Source organism: Pseudophryne corroboree, chromosome 8, assembly GCF_028390025.1.
Source record: "Pseudophryne corroboree isolate aPseCor3 chromosome 8, aPseCor3.hap2, whole genome shotgun sequence".
NCBI classification, from domain to species: domain Eukaryota; kingdom Metazoa; phylum Chordata; class Amphibia; order Anura; family Myobatrachidae; genus Pseudophryne; species Pseudophryne corroboree.
In genome coordinates, this window is record NC_086451.1 from 446903765 (window position 1) to 446926205 (window position 22441).

General features: G+C 49.0%; 1 protein-coding gene across 18 annotated transcripts in view; it reads right to left on the reverse strand.

The window, feature by feature from the left end:
- LOC134949554 (uncharacterized) overlaps positions 1 to 22441 on the reverse strand; it is a 274657-nt gene that overhangs the window by 133076 nt on the left and 119140 nt on the right. For 16 of the 18 annotated variants that reach the window (XM_063938199.1, XM_063938210.1, XM_063938206.1 and 13 more), the window contains 3 exons: positions 11913 to 12011; positions 11320 to 11391; positions 4439 to 4537 (listed from right to left, as the gene is read on the reverse strand). In XM_063938199.1, the coding sequence (XP_063794269.1) occupies positions 4439 to 4537; positions 11320 to 11391; positions 11913 to 12011 (270 nt within the window). The remainder of the gene's footprint in view (positions 1 to 4438; positions 4538 to 11319; positions 11392 to 11912; positions 12012 to 22441) is intronic. The other 2 variants (XM_063938204.1, XM_063938205.1) reach the window with 2 other exon arrangements.

Below are 22441 nucleotides of genomic sequence, written 5' to 3' on the forward strand. Positions count from 1 at the left end.
GTGTAGTGTATACAAAGATCCAGCCAGATGAATCCAGTGTTCCTTTACTCCCATCACCCGTTACGGTCTTTCTGTTCCTATTATAAATGGGGAAAGCACTGAGGAGCGCTCTAGGGGGTACGGCTTCAAACGTCAAAAGCACTTACCATGAACACTAAGACTTATGTTTGTACAAAATGGCTCCCGGGTATGCGTTGCCTGTCTAGTTAAGGGCGCCCAGCACGGGAGGAAGGCTCCGCCAAGGTCATGGGGGCAAGCCCTGACAGGTATTTCAAAGGAAATGTCAGAATCCCGTAAAAGAAGGATTCTCAAGGACTATGGAGGAATTTCTGATTTAAATTAATCCCTCCTGCGCAAGCATTAAGCAATGCGAACAAGGCGATTAAGAGAACCCCCCTCATCTTACACGAAGGAGGAAGAGGGTCTTATTATTGATAAAGAGGAAAGATAATTAAGTCTGCCTTAGATCAGGAGTTTAGATTCCCTTATAGAAGCGGTTACAGAGACCCTCAACTTCAGGGAGTAAGAAGTTAAGGATCCAGAGAGTTTTTGATTGATTTGTATCCCACAAATTGTTGCCAGTAGTGCTCCCTATTCCTCAAACTCCCCAGACTCAGATGGCGAATGCTGGAAATCGACCTGATAAACGCTTTCAAGTGCCAAGGAGGTTTGAATTTAAGAATTCTTTATCAAAAAGTGTAAGGCACAGGTTCTCAAACTCAGTCCTCAGGACCCCACACGGTCCATGTTTTGCAGGTCACCTGTAGATTTTTAAAATGTGACAGTTGGTGATACACAGTGGAGCTGCTGGTAACATGGAAAACGTGAACCGTGTGGGGTCCTGAGGACCGAGTTTGAGAACCACTGGTGTAAGGGTTACATGGTAGGTGCCGCCTATTATGGATTTTCAAAGAAGGTGATGTCACCTAAGTCTAGCGTGTCCGCCTTAAAGGATATGTCAGGTCGCACACTGCATCAAAAGCAATTTTTGTACCAGCACATTGTCACATGGACTGGGCATAAATAGGTAGCATGGAGGAGGTTTCTCAGTAAACAGAGCATATTCGAGAATCAGCTACTTATATGTGCCAGGCTTCAAAGGACGCTAATAAAATAACGTCTCGCATCTCGGTTCCTGCCATTTCGGCTAGAAGACTTTTATGGCTCAGAGAATGTTATTGGTCCCGAGTTAGACAACTGGATTTCGCAGGCAACGGTAGGGAAATCTACCTTTCTACCTACTTCTTACTTGAGAACCACTTCACAAGTTAGTGGAGATTACTCGGGACCAGTGTTTAAATTCATTAGTTCACTGTCGTACCGAGCCGGGAGAGGTTTTGGAGCAACAGACTCGTGGAACCAGGGTTAGGAGTCGACACCCAGAAAGCAGAACAAACCTGCTGACAAACCCATGGCAGGACAGTCTCTCTGCTCAACTGGGGTCCCCCTTGGTGGGCGCAGTATTGGAAGATATTTCCCAGTGACAGGATAGACTTTCAGAAACGTACACACAGTCCGGTTCTTTACAGCACAGGGGATTGGGTGTCCGTTGCGAGCATTCGCATTACAGGCGGCAAATTCAAAGACTCCTACATACAAAGGGTTATTTCGCCAGTCCCGGATTTGTTATTCAAATTTTTTGGTAGTGCAAAACCGGATGGGCCGGTCAGATCATTACTAGGTTTTACAAGTTTTAAACCAATTCCCAACGGTTTGCTGATTCAAGATGTAGGGAATCCAGTCAGTTATTGCAGGTTTGGAATTAGGAGAGGTAATGGTATCCTTGGACATAAGGGATGCATACCTTCATATCCTGATTTGGACCCTCCACCACGCTTACTTAAGATTTGCACTGGTGAAGGATCCTTTCCAAATTAAGGGTCCTACCATTCGGTCTATCATCAGCCCCAGAGCCCTTTACGAGGATCTTGACAGTAATGGTGGTAGGATTGAGACGATCTCCTGATCAAAGCCTCCTCTCAAGAAGGCTCATCAAGGATGCTCAGACATCTTATCAACTTCTCATTCAACAGAAAGATCCAGGACCTACAAAGGCTAGTGACTCAGGTACTGAGGACACAGACGGTCTCCCTGCACCTCTGTGCAACTTCTCGGGATGAGGGTGGCGTCTTTCGAGGCTCTCCAGTATGGCTGACTTCACTAACGACCATTCCCAATGAACCTTACTGCTCAGGGACCAGGGTCACACTGGCTCCTGCATCGAAGTATCTAATTTCCACAAGAAATACGGATCTCCTTAATTGGGTGGTCGTTCCACTAAAACCTTGCAGTAGGCAAGAAATTCGGAATTTAGGATTGGAAACAAATGCCAGTCTCAGAGGTTGGGGAAGCTGTCCTAGAGACCCATCAGTTTCAGGCCAAATGGACTTTACAGGAGAGCGGGTTACCCATAACCATTCTCGAACTGAGAGCAGCACAATGCGCTTCTCTTAGCCGAAGATATAGTCAGCGGTCGACAGAGAACTAGGAAGCAGATTATCACAGTCGCTAGGACATGCATCCAGGCGAGTGGTGCTTACACAGATCTTCGACATGATGGTGAGTAGATGGGGTCTACCTCAGGTGGACCTGATGGCGTCTCGACAAAATCATCAGCTGCCCAGGTATATGTCCAGGACAAGAGTTCCAGCAGTAGAGTAAGTGGACGCGCTGACACTTCCTTGGTGTTACAGAAGGGTTTACATTTTTCCACCTTTCTCACTCATACCCCGAATTCTCCAAGAGTGGGTAATACGTGAGCGAGTATGGGCAATTCTCATAGCACCAAATTGGCCCCGCAGAGGTTGGTACTCGGACTAACGGGGGATACTAGCAGAGGACCCTTGGCGGTTACCTCGAAGGGAGGACTGGCTATATCAGGGGCCGTTCCTCCACTCAGATCTGAACAGGCTACGTTTCATGGCGGGGCTGTTGAGACCCTGATCTTAAGAGACAGAGGGATACCAAGAACGGCTATTCCTAAAGAGGATCGCTGCTAGGAAGCCGGTTACTCCCATGTACGACTGCAGACATTAGAAGAAGTACATGGACTGGTGTTAGGAACATGGGTGGAATTTGACGAACTTCCACTTATCCAAACTTCTACTTTTCATTCCAGCTGGTCTAGATGGGGGACTAAGACTAGGTTCCTTGAAGGTTCAAGTTTAGGCTCTCTCCATCCTATTTCAACAGCTGTTAGCGTCCTTACAAGAGGTTCAAACCTTTTTGCAGGGGGTGGTGAGGATACAACCCAGCTTTTGAGCCGTTGGAAAGAACCGACCTGCAGTATCTCTCTTGGACGGTCAGCTATTACTTGCCTTGGCTTCGGCCAGAAGGGTTTCGGCGTTAGAAGCCATATCATGTAAGAGTCCTTTGTTAAATTTTCTAGAGGGATTAGGCAAAACTCCGTACATGAGCGGAGTTCCTTCCTAAGGTCGTTTCGAGGTTTCACGTAAACAAGCCGATTGTGGACCCATCCTTTCAGGGATTCGCAGATGGGGAAGTGTCTTTGGATGTTGTCTGAGCTTTACGAATATACGTACAAGTTACGTCGTCCTTTAGAAGGTCGGACCATTGGTTGTTCTCTATGATGGTCCAAAGACTGGTTGGCCATCATCTCGGCAGTCTTTGTTAAGATGGAATAGCCTTGCCAATCGGCAAGCTAATATTTCCTGTGGTAAGCAGGTTCCGGTTCAGACTGGTGCTCATCATACCAGATCAGTGGGTGACTCATGGGCAGATCTTAGTGGTGTTTCCACTACTCAATTTTGCAGAGCGACAACGTGGTCTTCCACCCACACAGTCTCAAACTTTTACAGGTCTGTAAAGAGATTCTAAGTTCGGACGTTTAGTTTTGCAGGCCATCGACAGCACTCCCTCCCTTGGGGATAACTTTGGGACGTCCCCTACTGTATAAGACTCCAGTGTCCCCTAGTGGATGAAAGAGAAAAGAGGATTTTGGTACTTACCGATAAATCCATTTCTCTGAATCCTCTAGGGGACACTGGAAGCTCGCCTCGGTGCTGTCAACCTGCTGTGTTCAAAGTTCTTGTGCAAACAGCGTTGGTTTTGCTGTTAAAAGTTTCTTGGATGCTGTTTGATTGGTTGTACGGTTCGGTTCCTCACCAGGTGCTATAGTATCATGTCCTATTCTCTCGGTCAAATTTTCCAAACTGAGGGAGGAGGGATGTGAAGGGGAAGGAGCCGGCTGTGCAGACAATGCTAATTTAAGATTGTGCCACACCTCCGGTTGCAAGCTTCACACCCCTACTGTATAAGACTCCAGTGTCCCCTAGAGGATTCAGAGAAATGGTTTTATCGGTAAGTACCAAAATCCTCTTATAACTAATCTGAATAAAGCAAAAAAACATAAAATATTTAGATTTTTTTAAGACAAACACATGTCCAAAACACTAGTAAGAAGTGAATGGCGTCCTACCTTCCGCAGGTGCGTCACTGTTACCCTGCGCCATCCCGTGCTGGAAGCTGGCGCTTGGCAGCGCATTCTTGTGGTTGCTGCTCTGTGCCCATCTGTCACCTGGGAAAATAAGAATTTACTCACCTGTAATTCTATTTCTCGTAGTCCGTAGTGGATGCTGGGGACTCCGTAAGGACCATGGGGAATAGACGGCTCCGCAGGAGACTGGGCACATCTAAAGAAAGATTTAGGACTATCTGGTGTGCACTGGCTCCTCCCCCTATGACCCTCCTCCAAGCCTCAGTTAGGACACTGTGCCCGGAAGAGCTGACACAATAAGGAAGGATTTTGAATCCCGGGTAAGACTCATACCAGCCACACCAATCACACCATATAACTCGTGATAGGAACCCCGGTTAACAGTATGATAACAACGGAGCCTCTGAACAGATGGCTCGCAATAACAACCCGGTTTTTGTAACAATAACTATTTACAAGTATTGCAGACAATCCGCACTTGGGATGGGCGCCCAGCATCCACTACGGACTACGAGAAATAGAATTACCGGTGAGTAAATTCTTATTTTCTCTGACGTCCTAGTGGATGCTGGGGACTCCGTAAGGACCATGGGGATTATACCAAAGCTCCCAAACGGGCGGGAGAGTGCGGATGACTCTGCAGCACCGAATGAGAGAACTCCAGGTCCTCCTCAGCCAGGGTATCAAATTTGTAGAATTTTGCAAACGTGTTTGCCCCTGACCAAGTAGCAGCTCGGCAAAGTTGTAAAGCCGAGACCCCTCGGGCAAACGCCCAAGATGAGCCCACCTTCCTTGTGGAATGGGCTTTTACAGATTTAGGCTGCGGTAATCCCACCGCAGAATGCGCCAGCTGAATAGTGCTACAAATCCAGCGCGCGATAGTCTGCTTAGAAGCAGGAGCACCCAGCTTGTTGGGTGCATACAGGATAAACAGCGAGTCAGTTTTCCTGACTCCAGCCGTCCTGGAAACATACATTTTCAGGGCCCTGACTACGTCCAGTAACTTGGAATCCTCCAAGTCCCTAGTAGCCGCAGGCACCACAATAGGTTGGTTCAAGTGAAAAGCTGATACCACCTTCGGGAGAAACTGAGGACGAGTCCTCAACTCTGCCCTATCCATATGGAAAATCAGATAAGGGCTTTTACAAGACAAAGCCGCCAATTCTGATACACGCCTGGCCGAAGCCAGGGCCAACAGCATGACCACTTTCCACGTGAGATATTTCAAATCCACAGTCTTAAGTGGCTCAAACCAATGTGATTTCAGGAACTTCAAAACCACATTGAGATCCCAAGGTGCCACCGGGGGCACAAAAGGAGGCTGAATATGCAGAACTCCTTTGACAAAAGTCTGAACTTCAGGCAGTGAAGCCAGTTCTTTCTGGAAGAAAATCGACAGAGCCGAAATCTGGACCTTAATGGACCCCAATTTGAGGCCCAACGTCACCCCTGCTTGCAGGAAATGCAGGAATCGACCCAGTTGAAATTCCTCCGTTGGGGCCTTTCTGGCCTCACACCAAGCAACATATTTCCGCCAAATGCGGTGATAATGTTTTGCAGTGACATCCTTCCTGGCCTTGATCAGGGTAGGGATGACTTCCTCCGGAATGCCTTTTTCCTTCAGGATCCGGTGTTCAACCGCCATGCCGTCAAACGCAGCCGCGGTAAGTCTTGGAACAGGCAGGGCCCCTGCTGCAGCAGGTCCCGCCGTAGCGGTAGAGGCCATGGGTCCTCTGAAAGCATCTCTTGAAGTTCCGTGTACCAAGCTCTTCTTGGCCAATCCGGAACCACGAGTATAGTTTTCACTCCTCGCCTTCGTATTATTCTCAGTACCTTGGGAATGAGAGGCAGAGGAGGAAACACATAAACCGACTGGTACACCCACGGTGTTACTAGAGCGTCCACAGCGATCGCCTGAGGGTCCCTTGACCTGGCACAATATCTTTTTAGCTTTTTGTTGAGGCGTGACGCCATCATGTCCACCTGTGGTCTTTCCCAACGGTTTACCAGCATTTGGAAGACTTCTGGATGAAGTCCCCATTCTCCCGGGTGGAGGTCGTGCCTGCTGAGGAAGTCTGCTTCCCAGTTGTCCACTCCCGGAATGAACACTGCTGTCAGTGCTAACACGTGATTTTCCGCCCATCGGAGAATCCTTGTGGCTTCTGCCATTGCCCTCCTGCTTCTTGTGCCGCCCTGTCTGTTTACATGGGCGACCGCCATGATGTTGTCTGATTGGATCAGTACCTGCTGGTTCTGAAGCAGGGGTCTTGCTTGGCTTTGGGCATTGTAAATGGCCCTTAGCTCCAGAATATTTATGTGAAGTGAAATCTCTTGAGTTGACCACAGTCCTTGGAAATTTCTTCCCTGTGTGACTGCACCCCAGCCCCGAAGGCTGGCATCCGTGGTCACCAGGACCCAGTCCTGTATTCCGAATCTGCGGCCCTCTAGTAGATGAGCCCTCTGCAGCCACCACAGCAGCGACACCCTGGTCCTTGCCGACAGGGTTATCCGCTGCTGCATCTGGAGATGGGACCCGGACCATTTGTCCAACAGGTCCCACTGTAAAATCCTTGCGTGGAACCTTCCGAATGGAATTGCTTCGTATGAAGCTACCATTTTTCCCAGGACTCGTGTGCATTGATGTACCGACACCTGTCCTGGCTTTAGGAGGTTTCTGACTAGAGATGACAACTCCTCGGCTTTTTCCACTGGAAGAAACACTTTTTTCTGGTCTGTGTCCAGAATCATTCCCAGGAACAGAAGACATGTCGTCGGGACCAGCTGTGACTTTGGAATATTGAGAATCCAGCCGTGCTGTTGCAGCACTTCCCGAGAAAGTGCTAACCCCACTACCAACTGTTCCTTGGACCTCGCCTTTATCAGGAGATCGTCCAAGTACGGGATAATTAAAACTCCCTTCTTGCGAAGGAGTATCATCATTTCGGCCATTACCTTGGAAAGACCCTCGGTGCCGTGGATAACCCAAACGGCAGCGTCTGGAACTGATAGTGACAGTCCTGTACCACAAATCTGAGGTACTCCTGGTGAGGAGGGTAAATGGGGACATGCAGGTACGCATTCTTGATGTCCAGGGAGACCATGTAATCCCCATCGTCCAGGCTCGCAATAACCGCCCTGAGCGATTCCATCTTGAACTTGAATCTTTTGATATAAGTGTTCAAGGATTTTAAATTTAAGATGGGTCTCACCGAACCGTCTGGTTTCGGTACCACAAACATTGTGGAATAGTAACCCTTTCCTTGTAGAAGGAGGGGTACCTTGACAATCACTTGCTGTGAATACAGTTTTTGAATAGCCACCAACACTGCCTCCCTGGCAGAGGGAGTTGCCGGTAAGGCAGATTTTAGGAAACGGCGGGGGGGGGGGGGGGGGGGAGACGTCTCGATTTCCAGCCTGTACCCCTGAGATACTACTTGAAGAACCCAGGGATCCACCTGTGAGAGAGCCCACTGTGCGCTGAAATTTCTGAGATGGGCCCCCACCGTACCCGGGTCCGCCTGAGCAGCCCCAGCGTCATGCTGTGGACTTACCGGACGCAGGGGAGGACTTCTGCTCTTGGGAACTAGCTGTGTGCTGCAGCTTTTTCCCTCTACCTTTTCCTCTCGGCAGAAAGGATGAGCCTCTAGCCCTCTTGCTTTTCTGGGCCCGAAAGGACTGTACCTGATAATACAGTGCTTTCTTTTGCTGTGGGGTAGTCTGTGGCAAAAAAGTCCGATTTCCCAGCAGTAGCTGTGGAAACGAGGTCTGAAAGACCATCCCCAAACAGTTCCACCCCCTTATAGGGCAAAACTTCCATGTGCCGTTTCGAGTCGGCATCGCCTGACCATTGCCGAGTCCATAACCCCCTTCTGGCGGCAATGGACATAGCGCTTATTTTTGATGCCAGCCGGCAAATATCCCTCTGTGCATCACGAATGTATAAGACGGCATCTTTTATATGCTCTATCGTCAGCAAAATATTGTCCCTATCCATAGTATCAATATTAACCGACAGGGAATCTGACCACGCAGCTGCTGCACTGCACATCCATGCCGATGCAATAGCTGGTCTCAATATAATGCTGTGTGTGTGTATATAGCTTTCTATCAGCAGGTTCCTTTAGGGCGGCCGTATCCGGAGACGGTAGTGCCACCTTTTTTGATAAGCGTGTCAGCGCTTTATCTACCCTAGGGGGTGTTTCCCAACGTGACCTATCCTCTGGCGGGAAAGGGTACGCTGCCAATAACCGTTTAGAAATAATCCATTTCTTATCTGGGGAAGTCCACGCTTCCTCACACACCTCATTTAATTCCTCAGATGCAGGAAAAACTACTGGTAGTTTTTTCTCACCAAACATAATACCCTTTTTTGTGGTACCTGGGGTATTATCAGAAATGTGTAATACATTTTTCATTGCCTCAATCATGTAACGGGTGGACCTATTGGAGGGTACACTAGTCTCATCGTCGTCGACACTTGAGTCGGTATCCGTGTCGACATCTGTATCTGTCATCTGAGGTAGCGGGCGTTTTAAAGCCCCTGATGACATTTGAGACGCTGGAACAGGCACAAGCTGAGTAGCCGGCTGTCCTATGTCGTCAAACCTTTTGTGTAAGGAGTTGACACTGTCACGTAATTCCTTCCATAAGTCCATCCACACAGGTGTCGACCCCGCAGGGGGTGACAGCACATTCACAGGCATTTGCTCCGCCTCCACATCATTTTCCTCAATATACATATCGACACAGCAGTACCGACACACAGCACACACACAGGGAATGCTCTGACAGAGGACAGGACCCCACAAAGCCCTTTGGGGAGACAGAGGGAGAGTATGCCAGCACACACCAGAGCGCTATAAACCGCAGGGATATCACCTATAAAAAAGTGTTTTCCCTTATAGCTGCATATATATTCTATACTGCGCCTAAATTTGTGCCCCCCCCCCCTCTCTTTTTTACCCTTTCTGTAGTGCAGGACTGCAGGGGAGAGCCAGGGAGCGATCCTTCCAGCGGAGCTGTGAGGGAAAATGGCGCCAGTGTGCTGAGGGAGATGGCTCCGCCCCTTTTTCGGCGGGCTTTCTCCCGCTATTTTAATAATTCTGGCACCCTGCACCCATCAGTGCCCGCAGTGTGTGGTGTGCATGAGGAGCAATGGCGCACAGCTGCAGTGCTGTGCGCTACCTTGGAGAAGACAGAAGTCTTCAGCCGCCGATTTTCCGGACCTTCTTGCTTCTGGCTCTGTAAGGGGGACGGCGGCGCGGCTCCGGGAACGGACGACGAGGTCGGGTCCTGTGTGCGATCCCTCTGGAGCTAATGGTGTCCAGTAGCCTAAGAAGCCCAAGCTACCACCACTTAGGTAGGTTCGCTTCTTCTCCCCTTAGTCCCTCGTTGCAGTGAGCCTGTTGCCAGCAGGTCTCACTGTAAAATAAAAAACCTAAACTATACTTTCTTTCTAGGAGCTCAGGAGAGCCCCTAGTGTGCATCCAGCTCGGCCGGGCACAGAAATCTAACTGAGGCTTGGAGGAGGGTCATAGGGGGAGGAGCCAGTGCACACCAGATAGTCCTAAATCTTTCTTTAGATGTGCCCAGTCTTCTGCGGTGCCGTCTATTCCCCATGGTCCTTACGGAGTCCCCAGCATCCACTAGGACGTCAGAGAAACAGGAATTAACCAGGACATATAAGACAGGTTCTCACCCCTGACACGTGTCTGCCCTGTACACCGCTGCTCACAGTACACGTTACACTGATCCTCCAAACCTTCCTGTACTATAGGACAGTTATATCGCTGCTCTCTGCGGAACACTTCCGTCTTCTCGTATGTGCTGCGTATCTGAGATCTCAACACAGATCTGGGTCTGTACGTGGCCATAACAAGGCCTTCATCCTCCCTACCTGTACGTACTCCATTATTGATCATGATGTAAGTTTTTTACCACTGTCCTGATGGAATGTTCACACTATCTTCAGCTTCAAGTTCTTCACCGGCGCTGGAACATTATCTTATAGGATCTGTGTATACTAAATTATGAGCCTAATTCAGACCTGATTGCTGTTGTGCGAAATCGCAAGGTGGATGATTATCAAATGACTGCGCACGTGTACGGATCGTAATGCACGGGCGCGAGGCCAAACTGCAAAAAAAATCCTGAGATTATCGCTAGGTGAATGCAGGTTGAGTCACAGGAAGCAAACGTATGGGGGCGGCAACTGGCCATTTTCTGGGAACGTCTTGAAAAACGCAGGCGTTTTCAGGGCGGTTGTGTGACGTCTGCTCCGGCCCGATCAGCCCGATTCTTTCGCACTGTAGGAGTAATTCCTGGCCTACGCACAGACTGCAGTGACTGGAAAAAGCATTAGATGGTGAGTGAGTTGCGAACGGATTTGGAGCTGACCGGTGTTTGCAAAGCTTCTCGCACGGCATTTGCAAACTTGCATGGGCGGATTTTCACTCTGTCTGGGCGGCGACTATCCAATCGCAAACCTCTGCAAATTCACAGAGGAGCGATCAGGTCTGGATTAGGCCCTAACTTCATGTCTGTAATTGTACAGTCAGAGTACTCATGGCCGCCTGGTTTTCTACAGGTCATATACTGTACTAGCACCCCTTGCAGAATGAGCCTAGAAACTGAATATTCCAGAGAGGAACAGAATGGATTTCATCCTTCATATGAGAATAAGGATCCAGCGCTGTTACAGGGCTTATGCTAAACAGGAAGTGTAACGGTCATGTGACAGCGCAGCGCTCTCTGTGATATTTAGAGTTACATTGTGAGATGCTACGAGGTACATCTGATGTATGAGACACAACCACTACAGACCTGTCCGAACACACAACGTCTGTATATTTCTTGTTACACACCTGGTATTGGTTCCCTCGTGGACTCATTCTCTTGTTTAATCCTCGGAGAAACATCAGGAACTATGTATACAGCTGTGTACAGAAGGTGAGAAGATACACATTTAGAGCCTTACTCAGGTTTGTTAGCAAACTAAAAAAGTAAGCAATTGGCCAAAACCATGTTGCGCTGCAGGTGGGGCAGATGTAGCAAGTGCAGAGAGAGTTAGATTTGGGTGGGGTGTGTTCAAACTGCAATCTATATTGCAGTGTAAAAATTAAGCAGCCAGTATTTACCCTGCACAGAAACAAAATAACCCACCCAAATCTAACTCTCTCTGCACATGTTACATCTGCCCCACCTGCAGTGCACATGGTTTTGCCCATTTGCTTACAAACCTGAATAACCTTCTTAATTATAACATGTACACTAATATAGTAACAGATACCATAGATAAAACACACAGAGCTAGCTTTTACTTAATTAAAATATTAATTTTAAATACAAATAAAAAAATACATAACTTATATGAATAAAGCGAAACAACATAAAATATTTAGATTTGTAAAGACAAACACATGTCCAAAACACTGGTAATAAGTGAATGGCGGCCTACCTTCCGCAGGTGCGTCACTGTTACCCTGAGCCATCCCGTGCTGGAAGCTGGCGCTGGGCAGCGCATTCTTGTGGTCTCTGCTCTGTGCCCATCTGTCACCTGGGAAACAGGAAGTAACCAGGACATATAAGACAGGTTCTCACCCCTGACACGTGTCTGCCCTGTACACCGCTGCTCAAAGTTCACGTTTCACCGTACTTACAACTTTTGTGTATTTGCTCTAGGACATTTTTATCGCTACTCCTTGCGGAACCCTTACATCTTGTCGCCCCTGGTGCATGTCTGAGATCGCCACTCCGGCATACAGAATGAGCCCAGACACCCATTATTTCCAAAGGGGGGCAAAATGGATTTAATTCTTCATCTGAGAATAAGCACGCAGCGCTGTTGCTAATGGTAAACTGAGAATGTAACGGTCATGTGACAGCGCAGCGCTCGGTTATTAGAGAATAAGAAAGGATATAGAGTTACACTGTGAGATACCACAAGGGACAAATGACCGGCCTGTGTCATTAGGGGCAGTCAGTGGTTAGTAAACCTGCCGTACATGTTATTTCTGTATACTTCTGATCTATGAGACAACACCACTATAGACTTGTCCGAACACACAACTTTTGTATATTTATTGTTACACACAGAGCCGGCCCTAGGCATAGGCAAACTAAGCAAATGCCTAGGGCATCTGGTATGCCTATGGGCACAAGCAGCTTCTGCTGATTAAAATGATATGCAGCATGCCTATATTCTGTGTGTAGCATTTCATATGCAGATACAGCCACAGTCTCACACAGTATATAGGCATGCTGCATATCATTTTAATCAGCAGAAGCTGCTTGTGCATCCTAGCCACATAGCAATGCAAATAAGATGCATTTTCATAAAAAAAATAGGCACCCGATGTTAGCAGAGCTACCAATTGACTCACGTCAGGAACTATGTGTGTCATTATGTGTATAAGGGCACTAATAATGTGCGGCATATGTGTAAGGGAAATTATGTGTATAAGGGCATTAATAATGTACAGCATATGTGTAAGGGACATTATGTGTGTCATTATGTGTATAAGGGCACTAACAATGTGCGGCATATGTGTAAGGGAAATTATATGTATAAGGGCATTAATAAGGGTTGGCATAATGTGTAAGGCGCATTATGTTTAGAAGGACCCAGTGTGTGTGTGTGTGTGTGTGTGTGTGTGTGTGTGTGTGTGTGTGTGTGTGTGTGTTACAATGACCTCCCTTTCCCCAGGTCCTAGTATGTGTCACCATGTCATCCCTCCTAGGATCCAGTGTGTGTGTGTCACTATGCCCACCCAAGCCCTGGTATGTGTGTCAACACACAAGAAACCTCTGGCAATGCGCAGGAGACCCCAGCAAGCATGGAACCCAGAGCTCGAAACCCGTGACAACGTGCATGAAACCCTTGGCAACGAGCATGAGAGCCCTGACGACAGGCAGGTAATTTAAAAGTAATTAGAAGCCTTACTGTGTTGCATCATTTGTAAGGGGCATTATTGTGTGTGAGGCATAAAATGGTGTCAGGGTCATAACTGTGTGCCATAACGCATAATGGGGGTAATTCTGAGTTGATCGCAGCAGCAAGTTTGTTAGCAATTGGGCAAAACCATGTGCAGTGCAGGGGGAGCAGATATAACATGTGCAGAGAGAGTTAGATTTGGGTGGGTTATTTTGTTTCTGTGCAGGGTAAATACTGGCTGCTTTATTTTTACACTGCAATTTAGATTTCAGTTTGAATACACCCCACCCAAATCTAACTCTCTGCACATGTTATATCTGCCCCACCTGCAGTGCAGATGGTTTTGCCCAACTGCTAACAAAAATCCTGCTGCGATCAACTTGGAATTACCCCCAATTGGCATAACGGTGTGTGACATACTGCGTAACAGGCATTACGGTGTGTGGCATAATGTGTAATAGGAATTACGGTGTGTGGCATAATGTGTAATGGGCATTACGGTGTGTGGCATAATGTGTAATGGGCATTACGGTGTGTGGCATAATGTGTAATGGGCATTACGGTGTGTGACATAATGTGTAATGGGCATTATGGTGTGTGGCATAATGTGTAATGGGCATTAGTCACTGCCACGGCAGCCCATTAATTCCCGCTGCCGCCTCCCGCCGTGCACCCACCAGCAAAAACATAAATCGGCACCTATGCCACTGCCTATACAGTCTAACAGGCGGTGTGGCAGGCGGCAGTAGCAGCGCACAGCAGCAGAGTCACAGAGCTGGGAGAGTGCCTCTCTAAGCCGATGCCTCCCTGCTTTGCAGACTCTGCTGAGCGGGTAGTGCCGACACTGCTTCAGTGGAACCAGGATGACACATCTGACATGTTCCCTATACCAGAGATATCAGGCTAGTGTGTCCTTATACACAGCACATACAGGGCCCGATTCAGAGCTGCACACAAGGCCAAAGTTCACACCATTTAACCTGTCCCTCTCCACCGGCATCTACCCCTCACCATTCAAACATGCTCTGGTCTCGCCTATTCTCAAAAAACCCAACCTAGACCCCTCATCACCCACTAACTACCGCCCCATCTCTCTTCTCCCTTTCGCCTCCAAATTACTTGAACGACTAGTCTAGAGCCGTCTCACAAGCTACCTCTCTGACAACTCCATCCTCGCTCCACTACAATCTGGCTTTCGCCCACTCCACTCAACTGAGACTGCCCTGGTGAAAGTCACCAATGACCTGCTTTCGGCCAAATCCAGGGGCCACTTCTCTCGGCTCATCCTTCTGGACCTCTCTGCTGCCTTTGACACCGTAGATCATCCTCTCCTCCTCGGCACACTCCAAAACGCTGGCCTCTCTAGCACTGTCTTTGACTGGTTTTCTTCTTACCTCACTAACCGCTCCTTCTCTGTGTCTGCCTCAAGCACCACCTCACACCCTTCCATCCTTCCTGTTGGTGTCCCTCAGGGTTCTGTCCTTGGACCCCTTCTGTTCTCCCTGTATACCTCTTCCCTGGGTGCGCTCATTAACTCATTTAGCCTTCAATACCTCCTCTATGCCGATGACACACAACTCTACCTCTCATCTCCTGATCTGTCCCCCTCTGTCCTTTCTCAGGTTTCCAGCTGCCTCTCTGCAATCTCCTCCTGGATGTCCGAACGCTCTCTAAAGCTCAACATGGACAAAACGGAACTCATCATCTTCCCCCCATCCAGAGCAACACCCCCGACCAATATCTCCATCATTGTTGACAACACCACCATCTCCCCCGTTCCCCAACTCCGCTGCCTGGGCGTCACTCTTGACTCCTCCCTCTCCTTTGCACCCCACATCCAAGCTCTGGCACAATCCTGTCGTTTCCAGCTACGCAACATTGCTCGTATCAGGCCATATCTCTCCCAGAGTGCAACTAAACTCATCATCCACTCACTGGTCATCTCACAACTTGACTACTGCAATGTCCTCCTCACTGGCCTCGCTTGCTCCCATCTTGCTCCCCTCCAATCTGTCCTGAACTCCGCAGCTAGGCTTATCTTCCTCTCCCGCCGCACCACATCTGCCACTCCCCTTCAACAAAATCTACACTGGCTCCCATTCCCCTACAGAATCCTTTTCAAACTCCTCACCCTCACATACAAGGCCATCTCTAATTCCACTGCTCCCTACATCTCCAACCTCCTTTCCCTTCATACTCCCTCCCGCCCCCTACGGTCAACTAATGACCGTCGCCTCTCCACCGCCCTGGTCACTGCTTCCTATGCATGAGTTCAGGATTTTGCCCGTGCTGCACCCCTTCAGTGGAAAGCACTCCCCCGCTCCATTAGACTCTCCCCAACCTTGCAAAGCTTCAAACGGGCACTAAAAACCCACCTATTCATCAAAGCGTACCCTTCTGATGCATAACCCAGTGCTGAAGCCACGCCTCCACCCCCCTGCCTCATGCCGTGAACATCTCAGCTTTGCTTGCATACTGCCATCAGGCTACCTCCCGCTTGCCTGCACCTCTTGTCATCTGTCTGTCGCCCCTCCGTAATAGATTGTTAGCTCTACAGAGCAGGGCCCTCTTTCCTCTTGTTATCTAAGCCCTCGTCTCAACACATTTCACTCACAGCTCTCCCCTACGCAACGACCATCTTTATCCTGCTAGTAAAGGTTCATCTCCATCTATGGCCACCAGCCTCTAGTAGTACGATGATCACTTCTTTAATACTTACATCTTAGCTGTATTATGTCTTGAGAATGTGTGGTGCTCTGTTACCTGAACTCTATTGTTATTTATTTACTGTAATGCTATGTTTTGTCCCCTGTACTGTCCTTTGTACGGCGCTGCGAAACACATGTGGCGCCATATAAATAAAATGTAATAATAATAATAATAATCATTTGGGCGATTCTTTGCAACTGCGTATGTGAAAAGATTCTGAACACGATGGTGCACTGACCGGGGACTGTCTGGTTCCTCCGGAGGTGCTACTACGTCCGGGGGCACAGGACACGGGTGTCTCCATGCTCGCACTGTCTGGTACCTCCGGAGGTGCTACTGCGTCCGGGGGCACAGGACACGGGTGTCTCCATGCTCGCACTGTCTGGTACCTCCGGAGGTGCTACTGCGTCCGGGGGCACAGGACACGGGTGTCTCCATGCTCGCACTGTCTGGTACCTCCGGAGGTGCTACTGCGTCCGGGGGCACAGGACGAGTGTCTCCATGCTCGCACTGTCTGGTATCTCCGGAGGTGCTACTGCGTCCGGGGGCACAGGACGGGTGTCTCCATGCTCGCACTGTCTGGCACACGCTAGTGCACAAGGGGAAAGCTGAAACTAGTACAGGGAAACATCATGACCAATAAAGACTTTGTGCATGTACCGCCCTGACCCGTATCACACATCCTATTTGTAACAAAACTCCCCCTATCCTGCCCAACCACACCTACTTTCCAGTGAAGCCCCACCCACTTTTTTCAAACTCTGCCCCTTTCTGGGTGCATAGTAGGGAGGGGGCATCAAATCCCCAACATTAATGTTACCATTGTGGTAGTTGCCATAAACACATGACCATCGCTGGTGGGGAAACATAGGGCTGGATGGAAATGCCTCTGCAGCTAGCAGTTAGTATACAGCAGCTGTGCGGCGTCTCTGAGCGGCCCCATGGAGGCACAGCGCGGTCGCTGGAGGTAAGATACAGGAGCCATGTTTCTGCGTACAGGATCGCAGTCACAGGCCGCCACTCACCCCCACCCCCTGTTACCTCCCATAAACCATCACTGACACTCACTCACATTGCCTATAAATCCTCCCTGCGACACGGGGTGAGGGAGACTCAGGCTCTGATGGGGTGATTCCCGGGGTGAGTGAGACTCAGGCTGTAACAGGTGATTACCAGGGTGAGTAATACTCAGGCTCTGATGTGGGCGATTCCCGAGGTGAGTGAGACTCAGCCTGTGATTGGGTGATTACCAGGGTGAGTGATACTCAGGCTGTGACGTGGGTGATTCCCAGGGTGAGTGAGACTCAGGCTCTGATGGGGTGATTACCAGGGTGAGTGAGACTCGGGCTGTGATAGGGTGATTCCCAGGGTGAGTGAGACTCAGGCTGTGACAGGGGTGATTACCAGGGTGAGTGAGACTCGGGCTGTAACAGGGTGATAACCAGGGTGAGTGAGACTCAGGGGTGATTACCGGGGTGAGTGCGACTCAGGCTGTAATGGGGATGATTCCTAGGGTGAGTGATACTCAGGCTGTGAGAAAAGTGATTACTGGTTTAAGCGAGAGTCAGGGGTGAAAGGGGTGATTCCCGGGGTGAGCGAGACTCAGGGGTGATTACTGGGGTGAGACTCTCGTGTGATGTGGGTGATTACTGGGGTAAGTGACTCTGGTGTGATTACTGGGGTGAGTGAGACTCTGGTGTGATTACTGGGGTGAGTGAGACTCTGGTGTGACGAGGGTGATTACTGAAATGAGTGAGACTCAGGCTGTGACAGGGGAAATTACAGGGGTAAGCGAGACTCTGGTCTGATTACCGGGGTGAGCGAGACTCAGGCTGTGACAGGGGTAATTCCCAGGGTGAGTGAGACTCAGGCTCTGATGGGGTGATTACCAGGGTGAGTGAGACTCGGGCTGTGATAGGGTGATTCCCAGGGTGAGTGAGACTCAGGCTGTGACAGGGGTGATTCCCAGGGTGAGCGAGACTCAGGGGTGATTACCAGGGATGAGCAAGATTCAGGTGTGACAGGGGTAATTACTGGGGTGAGTGGGACTTAGGTTGTGATGGGATAGATTACCGGGGGTGAGCGACACACAGGGGTGATTACTAGGGTGAGTGGGACTCAGGCGTTATGATCCGTATGCATGCGCAGTTGTTCGATAATCGCCCGCTGTGTAATTAGGTCTGAATTAGGAATTTTATCTATGTCAAGAAATAAAACACTACATTTATAATGTTGACATTCCCACCACAATGTGGACATTGGCAAAATGCCGACAGGTAAATAACGCAGACACCCAATCCTCAGCCTAGCTCTGACCTCTCACCTTAACATTACTGACTGTTATTATTTCCTGTTACGTCATTTTGGTGGTATTGACAATTTGGTTGTTGACATTATGACAGTCGACATCATAGTGTCAACCCTTTGACTGTCGGCAGTGTAACTGTCTATATAATGACAGCAATGTGAAAATAGAACTTAGACATTCTCTGTCACACCTGCAACAACTGGCCTGGGAATTCAGGCTATATTAATATAAAAATACTGGCATGTATATCTATCTACAGTATAAATATATAAAAATGGATGTACAGTATGTATGTATATGTGTGTATATATGTGTGTGTATATGTTCCAGCATAACTCTGGAATGCCTGGTGCAAAATTTACACCAAACTTGGTACACATGTGACTTACAATCCGGAAAGAAATACTGTGGAGGTAAAACAGAGGTGACATGCAACAATCCATATTTTTCAGGGTCACTGAGATGAATAGTGACACTCCCGATGACGTTTAAGTCCAAGTTCAGCCCACACCAGCCTGGGGGGTTGAAAAATAAAATATCGAAACTGACTGACGTTCGTGAAAAATAAGATTTGAAACCTACCGGTAAATCTTTTTCTCCTAGTCCGTAGAGGATGCTGGGGACTCCGTAAGGAGTAAGACCATTGCGAAAGACAGGAGACATGGGCACTAAAAAAGAACTTTAGGTATGGGTGTGCACTGGCTCCTCCCTCTATGCCCCTCCTCCAGACCTCAGTTAGAGAAACTGTGCCCAGAGGAGACGTACAATACGAGGAAAGGATTTTGGAAATCCAAGGGCAAGATTCATACCAGCCCACACCAATCATACCATATAACATGGGATATACGAAGCAGTCAACAGTATGAAACAAAACAGTATCAGTCCAAGACTGATCCAAACCGAAACATAACTCTTATGTAAGCAACAACTATATACAAGTCTTGCAGGATGTTGTCCGCACTGGGACGGGCGCCCAGCATCCTCTACGGACTAGGAGAAAAAGATTTACCGCTAGTTTTAAAATCTTATTTTCTCTTACATCCTAGAGGATGCTGGGGACTCCGTAAGGACCATGGGGATTATACCAAAGCTCCAAAACGGGCGGGAGAGTGCGGATGACACTGCAGCACCGAATGATTAAACATGAGGTCCTCCTCAGCCAAGGTATCAAACTTGTAGAATTTTGCAAAAGTGTTTGAACCTGACCAAGTATCCACTCTGCAAAGTTGTAATGCCAAGACGCCTCGGGCACCCGCCCTAGAAGAGCCCACCTTCCTAGTGGAATGGGCCTTTACCGAATTCGGTAACGGCAATCCAGCCATAGAATGAGCCTGCTGAATCGTGTTACAGATCCAGCGAGCAATAGTCTGCTTAGAAGCAGGAGCGCCAACTTTGTTGGCTGCATACAGGATAAACAGGGCCTCTGCTTTCCTAAGCCGAGCCGTTCTGGCCACATACATTTTCAATGCCCTGACCACATCCAGGGACTCAGAATCCTCCACGTCCCTTGTAGCCACAGGCACCACAATAGGTTGGTTCATATGAAAAGAAGAAACCACCTTAGGCAAAAATTGAGGACGAGTCCGCAACTCAGCTCTATCCACATGGAAAATCAGATAAGGGCTTTTGTGAGACAAAGCCGCCAACTCCGACACTCGCCGCGCCGAAGCCAAGGCCAATAACATGACCACCTTCCAAGTGAGATACTTCAATTCAACTGTTTGAAGAGGTTCAAACCAGTGAGACTTAAGAAACCGTAACACCACGTTAAGGTCCCATGGTGCCACCGGAGGCACAAAAGGAGGCTGGATATGCAGCATCCCTTTCACGAAAGTCTGGACTTCTGGAAGAGAAGCCAATTCCTTTTGAAAGAAAATGGATAGGGTTGAAATCTGAACCTTAATGGAGCCTAACTTTAGGCCCAAATTCACTCCAGTTTGCAGGAAGTGGAGAAAACGGCCCAGATGGAATTCTTCCGGAGGAGCAGTCTTGGCTTCGCACCAAGACACATACTTCCTCCAGATACGGTGATAATGTTTCGATGTCACCTCCTTCCTAGCCTTTATCAGAGTAGGAATTACCTCATCTGGAATGCCCTTCTCCGCTAGGATCCTGCGTTCAACCGCCATGCCGTCAAACGCAGTCGCGGAAAGTCCTGGAACAGACAGGGCCCCTGTTGTAACAGTTCCTCCCTGAGAGGAAGAGGCCACGGATCTTCTGTGAGCATTTCCTGCAGATCCGGATACCTGCTGTCAGAGCGCTTACATGACTCTCCGCCCATCAAAGAATCTTTGAGGCTTTTGCCATTGCCACTCTGCTCCTTGTGCCGCCTTGGCGGTTTACATGTGCCACTGCTGTGATGTTGTCTGACTGAATCAGAACCGGTAGACCTCGAAGTAAAGTCTCCGCTTGACGAAGGCTGTTGTATATGGTCCTTAATTCCAATACGTTGATGTGTAGACAAGCCTCCTGGCTTGACCACAGACCTTGGAAGTTTCTTCCCTGTGTGACTGCTCCCCATCCTCGGAGGCTCGCGTCCGTGGTTACCAGAACCCGAACCTGCGACCCTCTAGAAGGAGAGCACTCTGCAGCTACCACAGGAGAGATACCCTGGCCCTGGGGGACAGGCGGATCATCTGATGAATCTGTAGATGTGACCAGGACCATTTGTCCAGAAGGTCCCACTGAAAAGTCCTTGCATGGAACCTGCCGAATGGAATGGCCTCGTAAGACGCCACCATTTTTCCCAGAACTCGAGTGCAGTGATGTACCGACACCCTGTCTGGCTTTAACAGGTCTCTGACCAAGCACTGAAGTTCCTGGGCCTTTTCCATCGGGAGAAAGACCTTCTTCTGTTCCGTGTCCAAAATCATGCCTAAGAAAAGCAATCGGGTCGTTGGAACTAACGGTGACTTCGGTAGATTGAGAATCCAACCGTGTTGTTGCAATACCCTCAGGGAGAGTGATACGCTGTCCAGCAACTGTTCTCTCGATCTCGCTTTTATCAGGAGATCGTCGGTATCTGTGTCTACTACTGGAGAAAGTGGGCGTTTCTGAGACCCAGGAGGCTCCTGTGACATAGGGAAAGGCAGGGCATGACCCCCTGTACAATCCCTGGACTCTGCTTTGTCCAAACGTTTGTGCAATAAATGTACATTTGCATTTAAGACATTCCACATATCCAACCAGTCCTGTGTCGGCGTTGCCGACGGAGACACCACACTCATGCGCTCCACCTCATCCCTAGGAGAGCCTTCCGCTTCAGACATGCCGACACGCACGTACCGACACTGCACACATTCAGGGAAATCTCTAATCTGGAGATAGATCCCCCACAAGGCCCTTTGGAGAGACAGAGAGAGAGTATGCCAGCACACACCCAGCGCCAATAACCCTGGAAAAAATTACCCAGATATAGCGCTCTTTTATATATATATATATATACTGGGCCAATTATGTGCCCCCCCCCCTTCTTTAAAACCCCCTGTCACCGGTGATCAGCAGGGGAGAGTCCGGGGAGCCAGCTTCTCAGCGTGTGCTGTGGAGAAAATGGTGCTGGTGAGTGCTGAGGAACAAGCTCCACCCCCTCAGTGGCGGGCTTCGGTCCCGCTCTTTTAAACAAACTGGCAGGGAATTCTCATAAATAACACCAAATAAAGTGTATATATCTATATAGCCAGTCCTAGAGGTATAACATTGCTGCCCAGGGCGCCCCCCGCTGCGCCCTGCACCCAACAGTGTGTGCTGTGTGTGTTGTGTGGAAGCAATGGTGCGCGTTACCTCGGTGTAGCTCTGAAGTCTTCTGCCGCCTCTGAAGTCTTCTGCCTTCCTATACTCACCCGGCTTCTATCTTTCGGCTCTGCGAGGAGGACAGCGGCGCGGCTCCGGGACGAACCGCAAGGGGAGACCTGCGTTCTGACTCCCTCTGGAGCTAATGGTGTCCAGTAGCCTAAGAAGCAGAGCCTAACATTTAAGTAGGTCTGCTTCTCTCTCCTCTGTCCCACGATGCAGGAAACCTGTTGTCAGCAGGTCTCCC